General features: G+C 40.3%; 1 protein-coding gene across 1 annotated transcript in view; it reads right to left on the bottom strand.

Moving 5' to 3' along the window:
• The window catches only part of LOC135707496 (ras guanine nucleotide exchange factor V), an 82,051-nt gene that overhangs the window by 24,607 nt on the left and 44,621 nt on the right, over positions 1-12,823 (bottom strand). Inside the window, exons 2-3 of the mRNA XM_065229341.1 lie at positions 10,573-10,867; positions 10,108-10,418 (exon numbers count right to left, since the gene is read on the bottom strand). Of these exons, the coding sequence (XP_065085413.1) occupies positions 10,108-10,418; positions 10,573-10,643 (382 nt within the window). The 5' untranslated portion in view covers positions 10,644-10,867. The remainder of the gene's footprint in view (positions 1-10,107; positions 10,419-10,572; positions 10,868-12,823) is intronic.

The following is a 12,823-nucleotide window of genomic DNA, read 5'->3' as shown; positions in this document are numbered from 1 at the left end:
CCTTTCTTTGTTTACTGGAGAACTGACGACCGACCGGACACCACACGGTGATTGAATAAGCACCGTTTGGCGGGACCGGATGGAATTCGATTTGGAAATCTGTGTTAGGGAAAGCCCTTTTTGCAGGCAATTGGTGATAATTTTGATCACCATTGCAACAATTGGAAATTTGAGTGATTTTCAATAGTGACCTATTGAAAATTGATAAAAAAAATTCCAATCGATTGGCTTGTTTAGAATTAAAATCCATCCGCTATTGATAGAGTTATAAGTGGTCAAAACCTGACCACTTTTCACAACGCGGTCGATTTTGGTTTTTTGAAATTGCACCCCCAATATGTTGCCGAAAGACGTAATCCTACGTCAACATCTCGGCCATGAATGTTGTGAGAAAAACAATTTCCAAAGAATACGTTAACTTCTTTCAGTAGCTTCATCGTAAGTTTTAAATTAGGTCTCGGAAGCAAAGAAGAGAGTGAAAGTTGCATTTGATGATATCACAACAGGCAGTCGTGTTTTCCTTATCAGAAGACGATACGTTCAATATTGAACAACATGTTGGTTTATGTATCAGCGAAATAGGGGAAAAGTGGTATATCGATCATATGGGGTGATTTAAGTGAGGATTTAAGCACCCTTTTGCTCTCCAATTTTCATGCATCACCATTATGTACTTTACTGCGCGTTCGTAGTATCATGCAAAATATATGTAGAATATGGTATCTGTTTATTGAGGAAAAGGGTTCTCAATTCACCCCGTATGCGCATTATGCACCTTCCTTTCCTATCTATAGAATACTGTGACTTTTCTCAAACCAAACGTTTGGTTTCCAATAATCAGATGTTTAGTATAACATTGGTTGAAAATTAGGATTCAGTTATTCAATGTCAACGCCATGAATTGATTGGAAGGATTCGAAGCTAGCTAGCGTTCTGACGAAAGCCCTTCCTTAACTACCTTGAAAATTTACTCAAAACCCTTTATTATATTAGAATATTCTCAAGCATTTTTTTGAGTCATTTCCCTTCATAGAGATTCTTTCAGAATTCGTCTAAAATAAGTTTTAGATTCTCTCTGGGAGTATGTGCTGTATTTACAACAGTCTAGAAATTATCTGGAGATCAATCCAAAAAAGCATGAAATTCATCCTTAGATTTTCTTCGAAGCTTCATTCCATAATTCTACTTAAAATTCACTTGCATTCTCTTTAGAATTCTCAAGCAATTCACCTCACAATTGTCTTGAAATTTTGAATTGTGAAATCATCTTGGAGTTCTTCTCTAAATTCTTCTAAAGTTTTGCCCTTGAAATTCTATAGAAGTTCGTCACATAGAATTCCCTTAACATTATTCTCAGAATTCATTTGGAATTCTACCCTCAAAATTCGATTTCCTTAGTATTTTTCACGGATCCTGGAATCTTTACAATCGACTTGGAATTTTCCTACAGGGTTACTTTAAAATTCTATTCTGAATCTGAACTCACACAAGTGATTTGGAGTGAAAGTCTAAAATCTCTGAGAGATTTTTTAAACCCTGCGTTTAATTTTCTCTGAAATACCTTGCTGTTATCCCTCGCATTCATTCTAGAATCTAAAATCTTATCGAAACAAAAAATCTTGTCTGGTCCAAGAATCTTAAAAATCATAAATTCTTGGGTTTTGACGAAGGACTACGTCTGTGATTTCCATATGCGGGTACACTTTGTGAAAATCGAAAATGTAACATGTAACAAAATTATGAAAGATTTTGAACGTTAATAACTCAGCTGCCCCTGGACCAATTCCAATCGATCAGAAATATTTCTACGCATTTACTAACTTTAAGACGTGTAGCGTCTGAAAATCGATGTAGGAAACCATTTTGGAATCCAAGATGGTGGCCATTGGTTATAGAAAAACTGTCAAATATCCAACAATATGTGACCATCGGTTTTTGAAAAATAAACAGTCAAATCCTAGAATATGAGTATGCACAGAACGGGGACGACGTGTAGAGGTAGAAAATCTATATCGCCAATATAGAACTCAAGATGACGGTTATCGGTTTTATTAAAAAAAAAACTGTCAAATATCATATGATATGGGTGATAACGCCGTCATTTTCTAATCAATAAAATCCTTTCAAAATAACGAAGTCCTAGTGCTCCAGGGTATTTGCCTCCATCGTAGATTCCAAAAGAGTGACAGACATTTATATTCGATTACTACACGTTGTCTCCATTCCAGAGTTGCGACCTATCACAATCCCGATCGTCAAACAGCTGATGTTGGTAACGCTTGGTACATTCTCTATCAATGTGCTTGTCGAAGCACTCTCCATGACCATCCATCAAGTTGACGAAAGAAGTCAAAAGCAACTGGTGAATGTCGTCTTTGGTGGTGATCCATCACCGATCTGGTCATTCCCGACAATCACGACACTCATCTGTGCTCGTTTTGAAGCAGTTGATGCTTTGCTGGCTTATGTGAGTGTGTTGGTGAGTGAGCCCAACAGCTGCCGTTTAATTTGCCAGCTTTGTTTGTAACTCACACAGTCGCGCGTGCCGAGATGAACTTGGAATGCGTAGGCATTGTTTTCATTTTCTTCTGTCGTTTCGCTTTTTCTCATCATCGCCATGACTCTACCTCTCACTGCGTGACAAAACGTTCTGTCAGCGATAGTCGGTTTTTTTTCCTTTGGTTTGTTTTTTTTCCGTCGATCTTGTTTTCCGTGCTGAGCACCAATGCTACCGACGTGCCAGGAAGGCAGCTCCCACACCTGGACCCTACCTATCGACCCATCAACTCATGAACCGGGGACCAACGGCTTTACTTCCCATCCGAAGGAAGGCGTGATCAGAGATGTTATGCCTCAGAACATCCCGGCGGCGCCGACTGGGATTGAACCCAGGCCTGTTGGGGTGAGAGGTAATCACGCTTACCACTACACCACCGGCGCCGTTAGCGATAGTCGGTTGATGCGTTGACGAGTGTCGAGTGAGTGTCATGATATTTTGCATCACTGCTCCGTTCCGATAACACCCATATTGTAGGGTATTAGACAGTTTTTTTTTGTAAAACCGATGGCCGTCTTCTTGGATTCAAAAATGGTGTCCAACAACGATTTTCGAACTCTACACGTCGTTCTCGTTCTGAACATACCAGTATTGTATGGTGTTATTTGAGTTTTTTTCTAATACCCATAGGCGCCATCTTGAGTTCCAAATTGGCGACGGACATAGATTTTCGACCTCTACACATCTTCCCCGTTCTGAACATACCCATATTCTAGGATTGGACAGTTTATTTTTCAAAAACTGATGGCCACGATCAAATTTTGACATCTAAACGTCATCCTCGTTCCAAAAGTACCCACATTGTTGGGTATTTGATATTTAAAGGGTGTTGTATCATGGTAATTTCAGGAACATCAAACAAATTGCGAAAATTTATAACGAAGTTTCATTAATTTAAAAAAATGCGAGAACTTTTAGCAAGCATCGATATCTTCAAGAAATTCCAGAGAACTTCTAAGAAATTTAAATATTTTTAGATTGTTGCATTATTTTCAGCAAAGTACCGAGTACTTCGCGAGGACGATCATAAAACTTTAGAACACTCCCATTAGCTTAAGGAAATTTGTAGCGACTTACAAGGAGTTCCGTGGAGTTATGGGATATTCCGAGAACTCGTTAGATCTTCAGAAGCGTCAGGGAATTATGAATATATATCTTAAAATCTGCCGGAACATTGAACAAACTTGGAGAATTTCAGGTAAGCATAGCAAACTTCAGGGATGTCCAGATAAGTCCAGAGAAAATTAGTGGTTCAAGGTAAACTTCCGTGTTATACAACTTATGGAAAATTGTGGAAACTTCAAGGCAATTCAATTAATTTCAGTAAAATTGCGGGTTCTTATAAAAAATAATGATAAATTCAGGACAGTCTAGAGAACTTTAAGGACATTCAGAAATTCTTTGGGAAGTGTTAATACCATCAGACAAGTCTAGACTATTGAAGAAGTTAAGGGTAGTTTCATGAACTTCAGAAAAATCTTAAGAACTTCAGTGAAAATCATAGAACTATGTTAATTATTTCGTTTTGATTTCAAGAAAATTGCGGAGCTTAAAGAAGTTCCAGAAAATTCAGAAAAACTTCGAAAGCTTCACAAAAGTGCAGAGATCTTCAGAAACATTTTGAGAACTTCAAAAACGTCCATGGAACTTAAGTAAAGATCCGAGAACTTCAAAAAATTTCATGAACATTAGCAAAATGCGGGAGCATTTCAAAGAAGTTTAGTAAGCTCCAAAAAGAGGGGGAGTTCAGTTTCTGTTTCAGAAAATTTGCGGGAAGTTCCCAGCTTTTCGAAGAGCTTTAGAAATGTTAAGAAAATTATTGAGGTCGTCACATAAGTTCAGAAATTCACGGAAGCTTTAATATTTTTAGAACAGTTCAATTAAATTCAGGGCAATACAACAAGCTTCATCAGAACTGCAAAAACTTCAGAGAAATTTCGAGAACTTCAGGAAAGAACAGAGAACCTTTAGATCAGTTCCGTAAACATTGAAGGAATCAGATACATTTTAAAGAAGTTTCGAGAACTTCAGCGAATTGATAAAATTTGAGAGAAGATTCATGATCGTTAGAAAAATTGAGGAAAATTAAGGAAGAACGAAAAAAATCAGGGAAGTTTAAAAATTTGATGAGAAGTATTGTGAGCATCAGGCTTGTTGCTCAAATTACAAAAGAACTTCAATTAACTTCAGGAACATTTTGGGAACTTTTAAGTAGTGCTGAAGACCTCAGAATAGTCAATTCCGTATTCAACGGAGATTTCTGATGAAAATTAACCTGGATTTCTCCTCAGCATTTGCATTTTGTTCTACCGGAATTCTCATGCAATTATTTTAGAAAATCAGTAGTAACGCTTCGCTGAATTCTTTAAATTAAACATAAATTCAAATGCGATTGGGCCGAAGAGATAACCAAGTTGAATGAGAAATTACTAAGCCAGCAGAAATTTTCCAGGCTCTTAATTTGGTTCTGCATTCGAAGTCTTCAAAATTTGTCTATGAAAATTCGCTCAAAACTTTACAGGATTTTATTTGCACTTAAGCTTAAGAACATTGAAATAGTTTACCTTCACATAATTCTCCTAAAATAAATTTGGGATTCTCTCTAGGAGTTGCTTGAAAATGTCTTTTAAAAGTCCAGAAATTATCTGAAGAACACTCCAAAAAATGAATGAAATTCTTCCTAAGATTCTAAACTAATTTGAAAAAAAAAAATCTAAAAATTCACTGAAAATTTCTTCCATTTTTTAATGCGCTTGAATTTTCCCTAGAACTCCTATGCAATTCACCTCAGTATTGTCTTAAAATCTTGCTAAGAATTAGTTTGGAGTTTTCCTCTAAATTCTTCCGAAAATTCACTTGAAATATTCCTTACAATTATCTCAACATTATTTTCGTGATACACTTGAAATTATCCTCGGATTCCCTTGGTACTTTTCACGGAATCTTCTTCAAAATTTCCATGGAATTTTTAACAAAGCTACTTAAAAAAATTACCCTGAACTCACACAAATAAATTTTAGTTCTACCCAACAAGGAGTGCAGAATAAGAGCATATGTGGCATATGGGTAGTCAAAACTCTCTTAGAGTTCATCCCAAAACTCCCTAGGAGATTTGCTCTGTTATCTCTTGAATTCATTCTCAAATCAGCTCAAAATTGCTCTCTGGAAAATATCACCAGAATATACTTAGATTACTTCTCGCAATTCCATTGAAATATGCATCAACATTCCGCTGGAACTATCCTTTGAATTCAATTTTCCTTGAATTTTCCTCGGAATTACCATGAAGTTCTCATCAGTAAGAAAGCCTTTGGAAAGATTCTCAGAATTTACATTGAATTACTTTCAGATTTATTTTTGAATCTCACTCCCTCCCTTGGCATTCTACTCACATTGAAAGTCTCCTAAGAATTCATTTGCATTTCTCCTCGCAAATTTCTTAGATTTCTCCTCATAATTTGTTTGGCAAACTGCCCTGGAATTATTTTCCGAATTCCTCTGAAGTTATTCTCAGATTTAATTGTAAACCTGCTAAGCATCACCCTCACCCCCTAAGTATTCTCCATAAAAATCAAGGACTTCTCCTCCGGACTAATTTTCTCCCACCAACTTCACGAAATTATCCTCAGAATGCCCTTGGAACTTATTGCTTTTCGATAGCAACGCATTGTTTCAGTGCTTGCGCATTGTTTGAGTTCGTTCACTTTTACCGTTGTCCCGTTGGAAGCAAACAACTGGACATGTCCGTTGAAATAAAGCTGACGATTAGGTTCAGTTTCGCACATGGTTCGGCGAAACCATCCATGGCAGAAAGTGCGAATTTTGTGAAATCGCTGGAGGCGATTCCTATTCAGATGATCGCTATCTATCACATGGCGGTGGAATTGTTTGCTGCCGAACAGTGAATGTTCCATTATGCCGATGGGAAGTCAGGCAAGGTAGTCATGTCGCATGCCGGGGGCACCGTTCAATACGTGAGAGTGTACGACCTGCCACCAGAAGTCCCAGATAGCGAGCTAGCATTGGTTTACGGTGATGTTACTGTGTATTGTTCTCAAAGTTCTGTGCAAAGTTATCTTGAATCGGATACAGGAGAAGATCGACGCGACACTCCGACGGCAGCAGGCAGGATTCCGTGCCGGAAGATCTTGAGTGGACCATATTGTCACGCTCCTCATCATCCTCGAGCAGGTCAATGAATTCCAAAAGTCCTTTATTTGGTATTCATTGACTACGAAAAAGCTTTCGACCGTCTCAATCACGAGAATCTGTGGGGCACCCTGAGACGCAAGGGAGTCCCGGATAAAATCGTCAACCTCATCGAAGCGCAGTATGAGGCTTTCACGTACAGAGTTCTGCATAACGGAGCCTTGTCCGACCCTATCCGGGTAGTCGCTGGTGTGAGACAAGAATGTATACTATCACCGCTACTGTTTCTCATCGTAATCGACGAGATCATGGTAGGTGCAATAGACCGTGTACCGAACCGTGGGCTGCTTTGGCAGTCTATCACCATGGAGCCAGGGGTTGAAACAGTTGACGTTTTTTACTACACTCGCTTCGTTGTCGTGCGCGACAGTCTGTTTGTATTCGAACACTCATGCTCTACCGTCGTCTCTCTCACACAACACGAGCGGTAGAATAACATTCGAGCTAAAAGAAAATTATCAAAATAGCTATCATATGACATGTGTGAATTCGTTGTAATTCCTCAATTTGGTGTAAATCAAACCATTTTTGAACAGAAATATTATTACTAGGACATCATTGCTTGCTATTTTCAGAATTCACACAAGCACACCATCAGCAGCTCTTATTATAAGAAAAACTAAAATACATACATTCGTGACGGTCTTCGGCGACAGTATCGTATGACAGAGCCTGTCATACGACATTTTAGTTTGGTACTGTACTATGATAGCTTGCTTTGCAAGTGTCGGAGGCAAAAGCAGTCAACTATCACAGAAAATGTGTCGACTACCGTGACCGCTTACAAGACTGCATGGAGCATCTCAACGACTTCGATTTGGCTGATGATGTTGCTCTACTAGCACAACGGCGCTCTGATATGCAGAGTAAGCTCAATGACCTAGCCGAACGCGGCGGGTCTCACCATCAACGTCAACAAGACCAAATCGTTGGATATCAACACGGGCAACCCTTCCAACTTTACGGTAGTGGGGCAAGCAGTGGAGAAGGTCGAAAATTTCCAATATCTTGGCAGCCAAATAGCGTCGGGCGGCGGGACCAAGAGCGACATAGGTGCACGAATCAAGAAGGCTAGGGTTGCCTTTGCGAGTTTCCGAAACGTATTGAGATCCAACCAGATAAGTCAAGGCACCGAAATCCGAATTTTCAACTCGCACGTGAAATCTGTGTTGTTATACGCCAGCGAGACGTGGTGTGTATCAGCGGAGAACACTCAAAAGCTGCAGGTCTTCATCAACCGATGCCTGCGATATATAATTCGTGCCTGGTGGCCTCACAACTGGATCTCGAATGCCGAGCTCCATCGTCGATGTCATCAGAAGCCGATAGCAACAGAAATTCGAGAGCGAAAGTGGAGGTGGGTCGGCCACACACTTCTACGGGGCGGAAACGAAATCTGCAAGCAAGCGCTGGATTGGAATTCGGCAGGACATCGCAGCAGGGGCAGACCCAGGGCTCATGGCGGCGGAGCCTCAATAAGGAAATTAAGCAAGTCGATAGGAATCTGACCTGGGCCCAGGTCAACGCAAAAGCGAGCAGCCACCCAGGATAGAAGTCTTTCACGTTGGCCCTTTGCATCGCTGGTGGTGCACAGGACCCTTAAGTAAGTAAGTAAACCGTCAACGTGAGGTTCGGGATAAATTTCCAGCTGCCTTGGGCCTCGATATGCACACAGGTGTGCGGAGTATATATGGATGTAAAAAAGGGGATTCCCAACTCGCTGCATTTTCACAATCGTAAGACGAAGGAACATCCTGCCCCAAGCGGAAGGATCGTAGGCAGCAAGCAACGGAAGAAGAAAACCAACAACGGAATGAGGAATAAAGTATATACGCTGGTGTAGTGATCGCCATCGCCAAACGAGGACACGGTTAAGGTCTTGGAAGAAAAAGTGATTTAGAGGAAGCAAGCACTGCTGAGAAACAGCAACAGCCTATTTTCAAGAGCAAAAAATATGCTGAATATTACTACAAGTTCGGGAAAGAAACTATACCGAAAAGGAGCGGATAAAGGACAAAGAGGAGGCCAAGCGGCGGGTGCTGCTGACGGAAACATAATTGGAAGAAGCAATGGAATTGAGGGCACGAATGAAAGCGGAAGCTAAACTTAAGTCGCCACCAAGGAATATTGTCCCGGATCAAAATGAGATTGGAACCGATTCTGGATTTTTCTTTAACTTACTTCACTTTAGCGCCAAGCAAGACGATCGAAGTCGCTTGCATGTGAAGCAGCAAGATTGTTTACCCGGCGAGACTCAGGGCGAGTCCTTCAAATTTAAAAAGAAAAACCTAATCCAAAACCGACCAATCAACCTTCGAGTAGTACGATACTCGACTCAAATCGGGAACACCCATATTCGAGCGAACCGGCCAATTTCAAATCAATCAACCTTTCTTCATCCAATAACAACACTAGCAAGCATTCATTTTCTGTGGGAGTATAATTCCAGGTTTCGAAGGGCTATTATTTCCTAACTCCTAAATTCCAATTGGAATTCCAATTTGCACGGCCGTGCCTTACTGTGTCCCTCAGTCTGGGTATCTTGATCCGTTACAAGAGTAAGAGGAACTCATAAACAATGTCCCTCATCATCACTTTATTGTAATTACAAAATTATGTATTGGTTCTCGGCTCCGTGAAGTCCTTTAGGACATTTGAGATTAACAAATAAACAAATTGGAACATGGTCACTACCAGCCCTGCGATGCGTCAACAGCCAGGAAATGCGTAAATTGTTTATCCACTGAAAATGACGATTTAAAGTTTTGATGAGCTTTAATGTTGCACACGTCCCGCAAATATAATCTAATATTCTTCAATTACGCTGTAGTATGCCATCTTAGTAAAAGAATATAATGAAAATACATTACTTAGATAAAATTTCACTATATCCGAGTCTGCGAGATCAAATCCAATACCTATCAGCGACTGTTCCTAAAACATAACATCTATTCAAGCGTTTGACGTCGTCACGAACGTCAACAAGCAGTCGAGAAGCGGTGAAGGTCACACTCTACTACTACCACAGAACCACCACCACCAGCAGCATCTACTACACTGCGCGAGAATGAACCACTAAACTAAGCGGCCAGTAGTAGGTCGATCGGCAGGTTGTAGTTACGGCAGCAGGTAGGCATATGCAACCCCCACGGTAAATTTATGGAAATTAAAGCCAAACCAAATGAGGAATGACGGACGAGAGAACAAGAACACGAAAATCGAACCACCGTGTGACGCTGCTAAATAAATACATATGCCTATAGTCAAAACAAGAGCGCAGCACACGCCGTTTTTAAGGCAAGGTCTAAAATATATCCATTTGGTTAGCTCTAGGTACTTACTTTGGTCACGATCGGCAACGATTTTGATGTCATACTTGGTGGAAATCACGATGGACAGCACCAGCAGCGCGACGACGATGTACGCTCCGGAAACCACGTGACCGACGATGGCCAACACAATCAGGAAGCCCGATATGAGCGCACAGAACAGACCGGGCTTCTCGTTTCGCATCTGGAGCGCCCGGTGGCCCAGGTTCCGGAGCTTGTCCTCCACCAGCGGGGTCATCTGCAGGCGGAGATTGGCGTACTGTCGGCACCAAAACACCACCAATCCGGAGAAGAAAAATATTCCCAACGGTCGAAAGTTGAACCTGTTCAACAAAACATAAACACCAACGTAGTTTGCAGCGTTCTCAAGTCAAATTCCACACAAAAACGGTCACCGTTTGCGACATGCGACCCTAAACGGTGACAGTTTTTGGATGGAAATTGACAACCTCTTCCTCTGAACGGAACGGAACGTACCATACAATGGTCCCAGATATGACGGAAACCAGGGCCGCGTACGCCCCGGTTGCTTTGGTAACTTTAATCATCACTACACGTTCGTTTTGATCCGGAACTAGGTTCGCTCACACACTAAATCCAATCTATCACAATTGGTAGTAAATAATCGTTTCACGGTTCAAGAATCGATCTTCTCACGTTCACATTCACTTTCGTTTTGAATCGTCGTCTGCTTCTAGTCGACCAGAAGACTGCCGGCGGCGCGTAGAACGACGGCTCTCACCGCTTTTCCTTGTAATAATAATAATAATGGCTGTTGAAGAGAAAGAGAGAGAGAGAGAGGAGCAGAACAAACCAGAAAAATTAATTAAAAAAATACGTATTTAAATATAAGAGTATTATTCGAAGTAGACACAGACGACAACGACATCACACAGGTTTTCATTTTCATCGGGATTTTTTTTTATTTCCCCCGAATGACACTGCTCTAGATTTCGATCTCATGCGAACGAAAAGTAGAACGCGCACCCCTCCATTAGCTTTATGGAATGTGGTACGCAATATTCGGAAAACTTGATCCTCAATACCCCCACTGGGACCCCTTGGGCCTGTGGCGGACGCGGCGGAAAAGAAGGTCATTCTAATGGGCGTCAGAGTTTTCCGTAATTGCGACCAATTCTGCGCCGTCGTCGTCGCTGTTTGTCCGTAGAACTACGGATTGACGCCGTTGTCGACAGTCAGTGGGAAAGAATGCGTGGGAGGCTTTTATTTATATAGGTTATGTCTGTGTGTAGTCATGTGTTTCGGATATTATTGTTTTCGAGATCGTGAGTTAGCTCGATCGTAGCGAGTTGATGCAAAGCAATGTAGTTTTGATTAGGGCATTGAACGGTATGCTTGATGATGGCCTAGAATAGTTTGTATGCGAAATGAATGAATTCATCCAAATCTCCTTCATCTTCATGGTGAGCAATTGTCCTGTTTTTCTCCCGGGATTTTGGAAATTATCGCGGTTTAGGTTTAAAATAAATCGCACAAAACTGAATGCGATTAAGCCGAAGGTTAAATGGGTAATATCTAAGACAGCAGCACCTTTGCTGGATCTTGAATATGGATCTGCACAGGTTCAAAGCACAAACGAAGTGACAGACGACTAACTGGCGAAGAAATCCATTAAAATAATGTGGTTCACTGTAAAAGAATTTTCTTGGAAACTTGTGTCATCATCCACCAGATGGGTTAGTTTTTTTGTTTTGATTTGAACAAAGTTGATTTTGTGTACAATGATTCTTTGACAGTGTGCAAAGAGTGCGTACCATTTTGTCATTTTTTTATGCATTTCAGTTTTGAGTAGAGTGAAAGAGATAGAACCAAAACATTCTAATACATTTGGTGAAAATGCTAGTACAATCTAGTAGTAGTGGTGTTGCCATGTGGTACACTGAAAAATTGAAATAGCAGGTTAGTCACCAAAGTTTTCGAGCCGCTCCGCTCCGTCTATCACTTCGTTTGTGTTCAAAGTCTTCACAATTTGTGTATGAAAATTTTGCTCAAAACTTTACAGGCTTTTATTTGATTGTTCTCAAGCCTGTCCTTTAGATTAATTTACTTTCACATATATCTTTCCAGAATTCTTCTAAAATAAATTTGAAATTCTCTCTGGAAATGCCTTGATTTTTTTTTATAATAGTACAAAAAATTCCTAAAATTGATCCTTTCTTCGAATTTTTAACTCTTTCTAAGAATTCACTTGAACATATTTTTTTTTTAATTTGCATGAAATTCTCCGTAGAATTCACCTCATACCAAGAATTGAAAAGGACCTATTAGGTTATGTGAGCAAAACTTGTAATCCCCCTTCCCTGCGAACACCATCTGGCAGGGAAAATTCTCCCACCGAGAATTGTCTTCAAATTTTGCTCAGAATTATCTTGGTGTTCTCCTCTAAATTCGTCTGAAAATTGCATGGAATTCTCATCAACACTCTCTAGAAATCCCATTCAAAATGCGATTGGAATTAGACTCGGACTATCCTTATAGATCTTCGCCTAATTATTTTGGAACTGTACCCTCAAAATTCACGTTCCTTGGTATTTTTTCAAGAATCCCGGAATCCTCTTCACTCTTGGGAGATGTAGTAAAAACTCTCCTAGAGGTTTTCCTAAAGCTCCGTAGAAAGTATTCTCTGAAATACCTTGGTGTTTTCTCTAGAATTCATTCTAAAATCTGCTCAAATTTGTTTTGGAAAAAAAAATCTAAAATTCTCTTA

The sequence above is a fragment of the Ochlerotatus camptorhynchus genome, unplaced genomic scaffold, assembly GCF_037179485.1.
Source record: "Ochlerotatus camptorhynchus isolate MF236.1 unplaced genomic scaffold, CSIRO-AGI_Acam_v1.1 ptg000313l, whole genome shotgun sequence".
NCBI lineage: Eukaryota > Metazoa > Arthropoda > Insecta > Diptera > Culicidae > Ochlerotatus > Ochlerotatus camptorhynchus.
This window is presented reverse-complemented; position numbering and strand designations above follow the sequence as displayed.